Source organism: Pygocentrus nattereri, chromosome 4 (genome assembly GCF_015220715.1).
Source record: "Pygocentrus nattereri isolate fPygNat1 chromosome 4, fPygNat1.pri, whole genome shotgun sequence".
NCBI lineage: Eukaryota > Metazoa > Chordata > Actinopteri > Characiformes > Serrasalmidae > Pygocentrus > Pygocentrus nattereri.
Genome location: NC_051214.1, coordinates 10,048,755 through 10,063,653, shown reverse-complemented (window position 1 = coordinate 10,063,653; position 14,899 = coordinate 10,048,755). Strand labels below are relative to the sequence as shown.

Here is a 14,899-nt window from a genome sequence, read left to right as displayed (position 1 = left end):
CTTTGAATGTAATGCCATTGGTCCCATCTTTGGTGAAGTCTTTGAGTAATGTATTGGCAGTGTCTTTGAGGAATGTATTGGCAGTGTCTGGTGATGTCTTTGGTGAAGTCTGGTGATGTCTTAACAAAGTCTTTGAGTAGTGTGTTGGCAGTGTCTCTGGCGATTCCTCTTTGAGTAATGTACTAGTTGTCTTTCGACCTGGCGAGGTCTTTCAACAATGTAATGGCAAGCTCTTTTATAGAGTTTTGATTGATGTATTGGCAATGTCTTTGAGCAATGTAATGACAATGTCATTGGTGATGTTTTTAGTGAAGTCTGAGTAATGTACTGGCAGTGTCTTTGGCAATGTCTGAATGACATAATGGCAATGTCATTGGTGATATCTTTGGTCAAGTCTTTGAGGAATGTATTGGTAGTGTCTTTGTTGATGCCTGAGTGATTGTAATGGCAAAGCCATTGGTGATATCTTTGAAGTCTTTGAGTAATGGCAGCGTCTTTTGGCAATGCCTGAGTGATGTAATAGCATTGTCATTGGTGAAGTCTTTGAGTAATGTATTGGAAATGTCTTTGAGCAATGTAATGGCAGTTTCATTGGGGATGTCATTGGTAGAGTCTTTGAGTGATGTATTGGCAATGTCTAAGAGAGAGCTTTTTTATTTGCATGAAATAGCTATAGTGCTGCATTATGAGCACTCAAGTTGATGCCTTCAAGAGGGCCTTGAATTTTATGTTATGAAGATTCTGCTTTATTTAATTTGAACCACAGTTCGATTCTGTAACTTGCTTATGTAAAAGATTGCGTGAGTGAAATAGATAGTAGTGAAGCTACACTTCTACTCATGAGGGGGAAACAAAGCAGATAATTTGGAAACAGCAATGTGTTCTCAGTTTACTACTTGAGTTTCAGGTGTTCCTGGTGGGGGGTGTGTGTGTGTGTGTGTGTGTGTGCGTGCGTGCATGTGTGCATTTGAGACATCTTGTCTCCTGCTGTGTTAGAAAGTTTCTCAGGCATCTGAGACATCATATGAACAAACTGAAAGTGCAGAATAGAGAACTTATTGTCAGCTTGGCTTGGAGTAGTAGTAACATATTAAAGAATATGCAGTACCAGTCAGAAAATTGGAGACACACGATTGAATGATTTTTCATAATATTAAAAGACATCTAAATTTGTTTGCTTAAAGGTTAAAGTTGTTTCTGGTTAGATTAATGGCTATGTATGAATTCATATAAAAAAAAAAAAACAACAAATTTTAAGCAATGTTTTTGAAAGAAGTAATTTTCAGTAAGGTGTGAAATTTTTGTTGGAATTTGTACAGCTGGACCCACAGTCATTGTCCTAATTATAATTCTAGTCAATTAGGGTAGTTCAGGCTGAACCCCAGCTGAAGCAGAGTATATGTTTCTGTGACATTATCCATGATTTTAGCTCTCTTGTTCAAATACGGCTTTGAAAATCTTTGAAAGCGATCCCTTCAGCACTGTCGTCACAATATTGTAGACAGTGCTTTCAGACACGTATGGATACATCAACAAGCAGCAAACTAACAAAAGCAACAGCGAAGTGGAAAAGCTTGTTCCCTTAGAGAGCCTCCATTTGAACTCTGTGAAAGAAACTTAGAGGCTACATTAGATGTGTCAGGCTCCAGTCCTCATGGGAAACAACACTATAGACTTTAGCACACTGCCTCATTGAACATACCTTCAGCTCATCAGAACATTAGCAAGACCTTCATGAACTGAAATTAGAGTGTTGGATGAACTCAACCCCTAATCTCCACAGCACTTTGGCCCAGATTGTTCCCCAGTTTCACATGCCTGGGCTACATCATGGTTATTTACCCCCATTGCTTGGAACACGTGGCAACTATTGCTCTCACTGGAAAATCTGAAAGTATGCAAAATATGAAAGTATTAAAATCCCATAGCTCATGAAAACCCTAATGATAAAATGAATATTATTGAATTACTGAAAGTAATAAAAACTGCCAGCTCTTGATGCAACTTGTGTTGTCCACTCACATAGAAACAGCCACATACAAAAGTTTGTCTACACCAGTTGTGAGTGGCTGAGCGTGATGCGATGCAATGTATCAGTTTTAAAGGACACCCAATTTGAACTTTTGATGCCATGCATCGCTCTGCATTTCCATCTCAAAATGGTGGTCACTCTGCATGGCCACACCGCATGATACTACAATACATTGTTGCCTGTCAACACCAACAAAAAATTCTCATTTCTTTTCATTTTTGAAAACTGTCTCCAAACTTTTGATGAGCAGTGTATATGACAAGAACATGGTGCTGTTTTTTTTCCAAGTCTTTTATCCTGATTATTTTTCTTAAAGATATCATTGAAGTACTTTCAGTTTAATTCAGACTGGGTGCAGGAGTTCAATACTGTGTTGGTCAATGCTGATTTAATTTGATATCACGTTCTCTTTGGAGGAATGTGACTGAAATTTCTTAAGAGGTCTTCAACCCAGTTATCAAGGTCTCCCAGCCAATAACTTGCTTTGTTATCTTCTAGCTCCCAGCACACTTGAGCTAGCAATCAAGCACTATAAAACCCCAGTTAGCTGGCTCCGTTGTCTGGCAGCTGTAAGTGAACAGAATGTGGACGGGCTGGTGGTACTTGAGGCCCAAGCGTAAGTCCTCTGGGGTGAGATAATGCCAAAGTAATGAAATCTGAGGTTAACGTAGTGGGTTTCTGTTGTCTCTTTGCAGCCAGTACTTCCGAGAGACGATACTCAACGAGATCCGCAAAGCGCGGGAGCTGTACACGGGGGATGAGCTAGCGGCGGAGCTGGGGCGAATCCAGCAGCGATTGGACAATGTGGAGTGCCTGTCAGCCGACATCGTGATCAATCTGCTCCTGTCGTACAGAGATATACAGGTGACAATGTTGCAATGTCTCAACTGAGATCTGGGCAAAGCAGGCTTTTCTATACTAATTCAACTCAGTTTATTTATTTCAGTTTATTCAGCTGCCATGGTACATTTAGAAAGTGGCCCAAAAAGACTTTTTAATATCTTCTCTTAACTACCCTTTCAAACTAGCCCAATTTGGAAGGAAAATCTGGCAACCCTGAACTGACATGTGATGGACATGTGCATACAGTTTTTCCTCCATTGCCATAGCAACTCTGCATGCATACTCTTAAATAAAGTTTCACCACTTGTTCTATGCAGTTTGAATACCATAGCTTTTCTTTATATTTGTGGTAGGGTTGCTGTGGCATTGTGATCAAAAGCCAGACTTCTGATTGGTAGTGAATTTATTTTTCTTTACGTCATTATGGGCCATAAGATTATGCATAAAGCCCTGTTCAAGATAGATTAGTATTAAATGAGGACGTGCTGTAATTTGAGTGATTACCGACAAGTGAACTGCTTCCTATGTAATTTGCCAAACTTGGTAGTGTACAGCACAGAGTTCTGTGTTCCTCAGTGTGTTTTTTCTGAGTATCTACAGTGACTTTTGTTTCTAGCAGTATTTGAGCTCAGGACTGTCTTTTTCCCTAACTTATTGGTAACTAGCAAAGATACTTTCTCTAGACAAACAAAGCACTTCTTGTAAGTTGCTCTGGATAAGAGCATCTGCTAAATGCTGTAAATGTAACTGTAAGGTAAATAGGGTAAATAGAAAAACCGGGGAATAGAAAACGGATGAGGCTGAAGTTGGCTTCCTATTCGCCATCTTTTCTTCAAATTTTCTCATTCCATCTTAAACAGTGCAACAGTTACTGAGGCACCTGAGAGGCACCAGAATCTGCAACCTCTGCATCATTTAAGGTGGAACGGGAAAATTCAGCTTCGTACTTTTTATTTGGCAGCTGCTGAAGCAAAAAAGAAGCTGGCTTCAGCTTTGTTGGAAAGGTGCCTCTCTTTATTTCCTTTTTTTGTGACCTGAAGACAAGTCTAAGTCTAAGCTAAACTGGAGCTCAGTTTGACTGAAATCCACGGCACTTTTGTTGATGGCCAAATTATGTGGAGAAGGAAAATGAACTTGAAAGCTGCTCTTGCAAGGCAGTGCATTTGTCTTGGTGGGTGGCATTTGCTAAGTTGAATAAACCCACTGTACTATCCTAATGCCAGTCTGTATATCATTTAGCCACACAATGTGTTATTGTAATGCTGAGGTAAATTTCTGTATAGGGTCATTTGGGATAATTTGAGGAAATCACAGAGAACCCTTATCCCATAGGAAATGACCAGTCAAGTCACACACAAATTACATTACCAGACCTCCTCTGGTAAAAAGTAATCTAGCTCAAATAGGGCTTAAATTTTCAGTAGTACTTCACCGTGGTTATTGCAGTGTACTCCAAGAGTAGACTTCATCTATATCCAGTAAACCCAACAAAATTAGTTACATAGATACAAAATTAATTACATTTACAAGTTTGGGTTGGGTTTTCCCCTTTGTTCCGTTGTCAAACAATGCGAACAATGACACTGACATGGCAAGAAGTAATCTCTTTAGCTATGTACAAACACAAATGTGAAAGCTTAGTATCTGCACTTTGGACTTTCTACTCTCCACTATTTTCAATGAATTACGAGACAAGTAATTAAAGGAAGTGTAACAAGAACCGTATATGCTGCAGGAGACTTAAGGGTGCTAAAAGCAGCCTATTCATAGTGTTCTTACATTGTATTCGGCTTGCATTGTCTTGCAGACAAACTGCATTCACCATGGCAACGTTTTCTTAAGAGCATGTGTAATGATTTTATAAGAGTGTAGCCAATCTGCCATTTGAATGAATGTTGAATGGTACAGGAGTCTACAGGATGAAACTCTCTCAGGGAGAATAAGCATTTGCTCACTTACATATATCTGTCCTGGAGAAGAGACTTCACTTAACAGTGTTGTTTAACTACAGCAGTTCTAAATTCTAAACAGTACTTTATGATATCTCTATGATAGGCATGTCTTATGGAAGGATGAGGTGCATGTAGGTCAGTGTTTACTCTGGTCTGCCGTGAGTATTTTCCAGGCGTTTTCAGACATAACTGTTGAGCATAGTGCTTTTAGCAGCCTATATTGTTATTGGTTCCATTTAGTGGTTAAGGCTAGTTAAATTTACCAGGCAAATTAGCAACTCTTTTCCAGCCAATGCTAAAAACCTCAGCCTTGATGCTCTCAAGGACAGTGTATGTGTTCATTTGTCATGACTAAACCGATTGTTATTTGAGTTCCACAGTTTTTATTTATTATAACAACTGGATATTTGTTAATTTTATTAAAAACATTTTAATAAAAGAGGTTACATTTTTAGGCCAGATTCTGTGGGCATCAAAATGCCCACATGCTCATACTTGTGGACCACTGCAGCCTATCTAAGGATGGCATGATCCCACTTTCTTTCCTATACTGATATTAAACCTTGAGCTTCGGTCAGCACCAATATTTCTGTAAATAGCTGTAAAATGAGCTATTTTTAATTGAAGCACTTCACTTAAGGTGAACATCTAAAAGTAGCATATTTCAGTAGAAATGTGTTATAGGACTGGATCAGATTAATTTGCTTTCTCTCTGATATCCAGCCCAGCATTTTATTCTGATTTTGATTAAATACTGATAACTGGAATCAGATCGGTGCCACTTCTAATTATAACTTTTAAAAGCATACAGCCATCAAAGTTGTCTTAAAGCAGAACAGATCATGGTTTGACCGAAAGAGCAGGGGGATTTGAGGAGGGGTTGATCTTTTCTGAATTGGGATCAGACCCACGTCTCTGAGCATCAGTATAAATGTTTGAAGAGCTCAGCTTCTGTCCAGGCTGTGCTCTGCCTCAGCCTGACTGTCTTGAGTTTCCAGTTTGCTGCATGCAAACAAACTGCAATCTAGTATAGATAGGCCAAGTCCAATCTAATGGAATCAGACACAGTCCAGTTTGCAGTGTGCAAATATTGATGTATGTAGAGCGGTGTAATGAAAGCAGACACAGTCCATTTTTAAAGGAGGTGGTCAGAGTTTGAGCTTAAAAGGGTGAAAGGAATGTTGCAAAAGCTAAATGACCCAATTTTCCGCACACCCCAGATATAGCTGATCAGCCAAGACATGTTTGGTGTCCAAATTTTTCTTATTTAGTTTTAAACTGGGGCTGTGAGTCTTATGTTGTTGTACACTGGAAATAAGTAGTCACCCAAATGTTTTCAGTTACAAACTGTAGTTCTCCTGTTTCTATGCATACATTGTTAGCCTGCCCAAAAGGATCTTTTTGGTTGGTGGGCTGGTCTGAGTCCAGCAGTGACACTGAGGTGTTTAAAAACTCCAGCAGTGACACTGAGGTGTTTTAAAAACTCTAGCAGTCACACTGAGGTGTTTAAAACCTCCAGCAGCACTGCTGTGTATGATCCACTCAGACCAGCGCAACACACACTAACACACCATCATCACATGTATCATACTTGTCCTGTCATTACATTTCAGGGTCCTGACCATTTAAGGAGAGGGTGAAAGGGGGCTAACAAGGTATGCAGAGAAACAGATGGACTACAGTCTGTATATTTAGAACTACACAGTGCACCTGTATGGTCAGAGGAGCTGACAAAATGGACAGTGAGTGTAGATAGGTGTACTCAGTTAAGTGGCTGGTTGGCATAAGCATGCAGATAATTATTTTATTGACTCAGTTGCCAAATGGATAAGGTATCAGCCTCCGGAGCTGGGGATTGTGGGTTTGAGTCCCATCTGGGTCGACGAAAACCATTGTGGGCTGGAGGTTAGGGAACCAGTCCTGGTCACCAGTTTAATCCCCTGAGCTGCCAGCACATGGCTGAAGTGCCCTTGAGTAAGGCGGCTAACCCCCAACTGCTCCCTGGGCACCATGGATAGGTCTGCCCACTTCTGCAAGTGTGCTCCCTCTAGTGTGTGTGCGTTCACTAGTGTGCATGTGGTGTTTGCATGGATGGGTTAAATGCAGAGGTAAGATTTCCTTGTTGTGGCACTAATAAGGGGTCACTTATCTTGTTGTTGTTGTTGTTGTTGTTATTATTATTATTATTATTATTATTATTATTATTATATGTATAACCATTAAAAATCTATTACATTGACCACATGTTGACCCCTACACTTGAATCTTTCCTTGATGCCCTTCCATCAACACTTCTGCGTTTTCTCCACCTCCTGCCTCATTGCTCATCAATTAATAACAACAACAACAACAAATGATAAAGGTTGACTGAATAATTTACCTTGCTATTAGTGTTCACATGCTGTGCAGTAAATTAAGAGTATAATGCAGAAGGGTTTCATTAATAATGCAAGGTGTTGGATATGAATTGACAGGCTACTGCTGCTTCTAAAACAGTGTTTAAGAACTAAAGGCCATACGTTATTGACTGGAGCTGGACTTGAGAAGCTAGATTATTAAATATTATGAATATAGCACTAGTACTGCTGCATTGTTGGTTTTCTTGGGTTAAATTTATTTTGTATGGTAGTGTAACACACATACTATTTAACCTGTGTGTTTTCAACCAAACCTTAACAATGAAATAAGTTACTACAACACTTTCAGAGATTATACAACACAGATAAAGATAATATTAAATAAAAATGAACTTGCAGTCCAGATAAAGCTAATGTGCTGTACTGAAGTGTAATTTCTGTGCAACTTCTAATGATTTGTTTATTAATTAGTTTCTTTATTTCATTGCAGGATTATGAATCAATTATAAAGCTGGTGGAAACTCTAGAAAAGCTCCCAACATTTGACCCTGTGGCCCATCCCCATGTACAGTTCCACTATGCTTTTGCTCTGAACAGGTAAGTATGGAGAGTTTTTTTGTTTTGCTTTGACACTTTAGCAAGACTGACAAGGTGTGAATATGCTAAATTTATGCATATGTGTGTTTTACTTTCAACAGTAATGATGCATGGCACGCATCTTTAATAGTAATGCCCTCATGGCTGGCTATTCAGAATCATGCTATTCGGAATCATGGACTGCTATTTTTTACTTTTCTCAGACTCTTGTGTGTTTTCCCAAACATATTGTAGCAGTTTCCTCTATTAGAGCATCAACAGCTGAAGCATAGCTTCCTGTTTTGAGAGATTTAATTGTGCTCGTTGGCCGTATGAGATAAGATGTTGTTTTTTTTTTTTTGACGGCCAGGGGATTCATCAGGACTGTCGCAGGAACGTTAAATTCTCTGCTAGTTGTCACCCAAGGGACATTTTATTATGTTCCTGCCTCTGAGCCAGAAGCATCAAGTGACTCATATGTGCATCAGAAGAGATGTAAAAAAAAAAAAAAAAAAAAAAGCACAAACTCACAGTGATGCAGTTTTACGGTAGCAAATGAAGCAGTAGAGTTAGTTTTAGAATGAGGGTATTAGATTGGCTGGAGTGAGCTAAACTAGCTATAGTGTTTGTAGGTGTGTTGGGGCTCAGTGGTGGAGCCAGCCTCAGAGCAAACCTCAGTAGTGCCCTACCAATTAGGGAGCGGTGGGTGTTTTAATGCATAAGCTTAATTAAACCCAGTGGCTCCTAAGTAATTCAGGGCATCTGATTGGCCTTTTAATATTTTAATAATATTTACCCTCCACCTGCCCACTCACAAGCCAGTGACTATGATTTTATGTATGTCACTGTCATTCGTTCGTTGGCTGGACTTGCTTTCAGTTGTTTTTACTAAAACTGTAAGGATACTTTTCCACACCTCCAAATTTCAGTCTCAGAAGTTGGTTGCATCCATGTAATCCCAAACACATTAAGTGAAGTTGACTGGACTCTAGTGTGGCCAGTTTTGAGAACACCAGCAGCTCTGTAAAGTTTCCTTTTCACAGTAAGAGCTTCTTGACAGCTACACACCCTTTCAGGCTCATAGCACTGAGCTGTCCTCCCACAGTGGAAGGGTGGACAGATACATATGTGGATGTTTTCAGATCTGAAACAGTTTTGTTGGTCCACCAGGTTGTTAGGAGTCCCTTTTTCTCTGTGTCTTTTAATAAATTTAGGAATTTTAGTTTTAAAGACGTCCTTCTTTTGTGTTTTCCCTTTCTTACGCTAATGTATTATTTAATATATTAACCTATTCAGCAATCTCTCCTGAAAATTATTAAGCTGTGCTTAGAGATCCAGTGATACTACTTTTTTTTTTTTATATACCGGTCCCTGATACATTCATACCTTTTGTGTCTTGCGTGCATCTTGTTCACTTGTGCTGCATCTTCGGTACTGTCACTATCAGTGACTTGCAGTGTTTTTTCTGACATGATTGAAGTTATGGGTTGCAAGAAACTGCTTTGTGGTGTCGGTATCTATCGGTATTCCCATCACCGATACTGATATTGCATTTAAGTGCCAGCACCGGGACTGATACTAATACTGTATCGGTATCGGTGCAACACTATGCTTTCTGGCTGTTTTTACTGGAAATTAAATAAAGGCTGACGTCTGAACTTGTGCACATGTCTGTGGACCTTTTATAGAGGCTGCATGGTTTTTATCAAGACCTAGTTTATAGGCACAATAACCAACAAGTAGGCCTGAACAGAGAGAGAGAGAAAGAGAGAGATTTCATGAAGTAATTGGGTTAATCTTACAAAAGCAAACAGCACTCTAATCCAGCAGCCTGATCCTTAGGCTGCCTGATCTCTCGCTCTCTCTCTCTCTCTCTCGCTCTCTCTCGCTCTCTCTCGCTCTCTCTCGCTCTCTCTCGCTCTCTCTCGCTCTCTCTCTCTCTCTCGCTCTCTCTCGCTCTCTCTCTCGCTCTCTCACATTCTCTCACATTCTCTCGCTTTCTCTCATGCTCTTGCGTTCGCTCTCTCTCGCTCTTGCTCTCACTCTCATAAACACACCCCCCTCTCTCTCTCGCTCTTACTCTCAGAAACACACACATACTTTCTCTCGCTCTCGCTCTCTCACTCTCTCTCATTCTCTCACTCTCTCTCTTACTCTAACAAATGCACACATTCTTTCCTTCTCTCTCTCTCTCTCTCTCTCTCTCTCTCTCTCTCTCTCTCTCTCTCTCTCTCTCTCTCTCTCTCTCTCAATTCTAAAATCAAAGGATTTTAGAAGTACAGTGTTGCCAGAGCATGTAAACTTCTGAACATACTTTATAGAATTAATAGTAAGTAAGTAAGTAAACATTTATTTATATAGCACTTTTCTAAGCACAGCTATAAAGTGCTTCACAAACAACAAGTACTAAAAATAGAATGATAAAACAAAACAGATAAATATAACTATAAAAACAGTACAGCTACATTCATAAACAACATAAAACTGACATAAAACCATAAAAACAATGCAGCACTATCCAATAAATAACAAAAGCATCACCTGTGACCAAAAGCTAATGAATAGAGATGCGTCTTGAGTCTTCCTTTAAAAATGTCCTTTGATTCAACTAGTCTAACATCCAAAGGCAGAGCATTCCACAACTTGGGGGCATACACAGAAAAAGCACAATCTCCCTTTCGTTTCCGTTTTGTCCTAGGGACCACTAAGAGCCCCTGACTAGATGACCTAAGTGATCTGGTACTAGGATACGGCGATAATAATTCTGAAATATATTTTGGCACATCACCGTGCACCGCCTGGTATGTTAAAACCAAAATTTTTAACTGAATTCTAAAAACAACAGGCAACCAATGCAGAGATGCCAGTACAGGGGTAATATGCTCCCTTCTTTTAGTCCCGGTAAGTACCCGGGCAGCTGCATTCTGAACCAGCTGCAGCCGTGCCATTGCCCCTTGACTAAGACATGTAAATAGTGCATTGCAATAATCAAGTCGTGATGATACAAAAGCATGAATGATCTTCTCTGTGTCCTGGAAGGAGAGCATTTTCTTGATAATAATTAATAACTATTATAGAATGAATGATAGCATAAACGAAAATAGAGAAATAAAACACATCAGCCGTTTGGATTTTTTGCAGTGAAAGAGGAAGTGCAGCTCTGTCTTGACCCCATCGCTTCCACAGTCTTCTCTCTCGAAGCAGCCAGGATTTTGTATATCTGCCTATTTCTATGGCCAGACTATGGTCTCTCTCTCTCCCTCCCTGTCTTGTGTTGCCTGTGCTGAAGACTGGAGTACATTCTTTAGGCTTGTATCAGATCAGCAGGTTTGGAATAAGTGATGGATGACATCACTCTATCTCTGCTTCATTTGGCTGAAAACCACATTATTCAGCATGGCTGCTGTGTGTGGGGCCGGGTCTCAGGACTCCCTCACACTTTACCTTTGAGTGAACCCTGACCTGTGTAAGGGTCAGTTTGGGTCAATGTAAGATGAAATGTAACACTTGATGGGAAAGAAATAAACTTTTATAGATGAAACATTTGATTTTTCCATTTTCAAAATGGAACAAATATCTCTTTCTTTCTTTCTTTCTTTCTTTCTTTCTTTCTTTCTTTCTTTCTTTCTTTCTTTCTTTCTTTCTTTCTTTCTCTTTCTTTCTTTCTTTCTTTCTTTCTCTTTCTTTCTTTCTTTCTTTCTTTCTTTCTTTCTTTCTTTCTTTCTTTCTTTCTTTCTTTCTTTCTTTCTTTCTTTCTTTCTTTCTTTCTTTCTTTCTTTCTTTCTTTCTTTCTTTCTTTCTTTCTTTCTTTCTTTCTTTCCCTGTCTTCTTATCTGTTTTTCTCACTCACCTTTTGTCTGTTTCACTTCTCTCTGTCTCTCTCTGCAGGAGAAATCAGCCAGGTGATCGACAGAAGGCTCTGGACATCATGCTGCCGCTGGTGGAGAGTGAGGAGCAGGTAGCCTCTGATATTTACTGTCTGGTGGGACGGATCTATAAGGACAAGTTCCTGGACTCGCACTTCGCTGACACTGAGAGCAGAGACAGCAGCATACAGTGGTGAGCACACATACGGTTTGCTTTTACAAAGTTCCTGGTGACCACAGAAAGTCATAGTAACTGGCCATGATAGTCCCATTGTGATAGTATTGAAAGAGTCCTTAAGAAAAGAGAAATTTGTATCATCAAGCAATATATCGCTGCTGTTGGAGTAAAACCTTGTATCTCCTTTACAGGAGAAGGAAAAAAACAGCTTTACTTTTAATGTAAGTCAGTGGAACCAGAATTTTTTCCAAGTCATTTTGGGTAATTTCTTTTAGTTCATTCATCATGGAATTTACATACAGTGTAAAGGGCAACAGGCATTTTCAAATTATGTCAACAACTGGAAAACATCAAAAATGGAGATAGAAGTTTTTCTTCTGACAGCAATGATAGGCTAAAAATACATTGTGGTGCATCGATCTGAATAAAAGTACACTGCTCAAAAAAATAAAGGGAACACTCAAATAACACATCCTAGATCTGAATGAATGAAATATTCTCATTGAATACTTTGTTCTGTACAAAGTTGAATGTGCTGACAACAAAATCACACAAAAATCATCAATGGAAATCAAAGTTATTAACCAGTGGAGGCCTGGATTTGGAGTCACACACAAAATTAAAGTGGAAAAACACACGACAGGCTGATCCAACTTTGATGTGATGTCCTTAAAACAAGTCAAAATGAGGCTCAGTATTGTGTGTGGCCTCCACATGCCTGTATGACCTCCCTACAATGCCTGGGCTTGCTCCTGATGAGGTGGTCTCCTGAGGAATCTCCTCCCGGACCTGGACTAAAGATGATGTGCTCAATCGGATTCAGGTCTGGGGAACGGGCGGGCCAGTCCATAGCTTCAATGCCTTCATCTTGCAGGAACTGCTGACACAATCCAGCCACATGAGGTCTAGCATTGTCCTGCATTAGGAGGAACCCAGGGCCAACCACACCAGCATATGGTCTCACAAGGCATATGGTCTGAGGATCTCATCTCGGTACCTAATGGCAGTCAGGCTACCTCTGGCGAGCACATGGAGGGCTGTGTGGCCCTCCAAAGAAATGCCACCCCACACCATTACTGACCCACTGCCAAACCGGTCATGCTGAAGGATGTTGCAGGCAGCAGATCGCTCTCCACGGCGTCTCCAGACTCCGTCTGTCACATGTGCTCAGTGTGAACCTGCTTTCATCTGTGAAGAGCACAGGGCCACTTGTGTGGGTTGTAGAGTCCGTCTCATGCTACCATAAGTGTGAAAGCACCACCAACATTCAAACGTGACCAAAACATGAGCCAGAAAGCAGAAAGGTACTGAGAAGTGGTCTGTGGTCCCCACCTGCAGAACCACTCCTTTATTGAGTGTGTCTTGCTAATTGCCAATGATTTCCACCTGTTGTCTGTTCCATTTGCACAACAGCAATGTGTAATTGATCAGTGTTGCTTCCTAAGTGGACAGTTTGATTTCACAGAAGTTTGATTTACTTGGAGTTATATTGTGTTGTTTAAGTGTTCCCTTTATTTTTTGAGCAGTGTACTTTCAAGAAAGTCTGCAGTCTTTTAAAATTAAATTATTGGCCATTTATTAAATATAAATTATAAAAGACTATTGTTATAGTAATGTTTGTTCTGTATAAAAAGTTCATAGAATTGGGCAACATTTACAAGGGTAAATGTTACAGTGCTGTAGCATAGAGCACCTGGTTAGCATTAGCTCAGCTATCATGAGAGCAGCTCTGCTCACCACAGAACAGGTTCGATTCAGGTTAACTAAAGCTTTGACAGTTTAGAAGTTTAGATGATAATAAATGAAGTCATGTAACTAGTTTTGGAGGTAAAGAAATCTGCATTTAAGCATGTTAAAGCTAACGTTAGCATAGCTAGACGGCTAAAGAACCAAACAGTACCACACACTGCAGTTTGATTGTGATTGTTTGACGTGTAGATGATATAAACTCATGCCTGAGACTGAAGAGTCAAGTGACTGGTGTTGGAGTGAGGAAGCCTAAATCAAACCTGTTTTGTGGTGTCTGGAGCTGTAGCATGTTAATTATAGCTTAGTTAGCAGACCAGAAGTGGCACAGGCTAGGTTCCAGATGTTGAAATTGAAATTACACTCATTTTGAGGTTAAAAGCTCATGTCTCAGAGTGAAACGTCGAGTAACTGAGCAGCACTAGACCAGCAACCACCAACTCCAAACTCAAAGATGCTTTAGTAAAGGCAGTGGTTCTGTTTAGAACCATGACATTTATAATCTAGGCTTAAATGTTTTTAGCAAGGTGAAATGGTTATTCAGATTGAAGAAAAATGTGTTGTACATGGTTCTGCATAGAACCTTTTTGAAAATAGTTCGATATAGAACCAAATAGGGTTATTCTTTTGTTACAAGCTTTACATTGTAGCAATTGCAGAACTCTTTTTAGTACTATATAGAACCATATACAACACAGTCTCCATCAAGCTGAAAATCTGTTTCACCATTTCACCATTTAAGCATGAAATTAAGCCTCAGTGTTCTGAATCGAATCATTACCTTTACTAAAGAACCCTTGAAGAACCTCCTTTTTTTGTGTGTTGCTTAGACCAGCTTAGGCCAGCATGGAGTGCCTGTTGGTCTGTTCTGTTTTTTCAGGAACAGTGGAAAAGGAGATGAGTTTGGTGGGGAGGATAGGTATAGGAAATAAAAGAGCCAGTGCTGGCCACTGTGAAGAAAACAGCACAGAGCAGTATTACATGCTGGTCTCAGCTGGTTTATGCTGGCCTAGTGCTGGTCTGGCAGACTGTGTTTATGACTGTGTTTATTTGGCTTTTTGTTTATAGATGTGGATCAAAGATTTTGTCCTAAATGTATACAGTAATGTGTTTCATTACAGTACATGAAAAGTAATGTACTTAGAATACATTTTGAATACATCTTGTTAGGGCACTTTTTTAAATTAATTCATGTTGTTCCTTGCTGTTACTTGTTGGCAGTTTTCTTAATGTGTTTATTTTGTTAAAACTGTTTATGTAAAATGTGCTTCTCATTCAAATGAGGTTCTGAAAAAAGTCTTTTTTTCTTCCTCACCACTTGCTTCACTTCAGAATTTCCTGAGCCTTAC

General features: G+C 39.7%; 1 protein-coding gene across 1 annotated transcript in view; it reads left to right on the top strand.

Annotated features, from left to right (window-relative positions):
* The window catches only part of map3k5 (mitogen-activated protein kinase kinase kinase 5), a 105,695-nt gene that overhangs the window by 41,779 nt on the left and 49,017 nt on the right, over window positions 1–14,899 (top strand). The window contains exons 5-7 of the mRNA XM_017697729.2: window positions 2,728–2,896; window positions 7,675–7,781; window positions 11,649–11,819. Coding sequence (XP_017553218.2) covers window positions 2,728–2,896; window positions 7,675–7,781; window positions 11,649–11,819 — 447 coding nt within the window. The remainder of the gene's footprint in view (window positions 1–2,727; window positions 2,897–7,674; window positions 7,782–11,648; window positions 11,820–14,899) is intronic.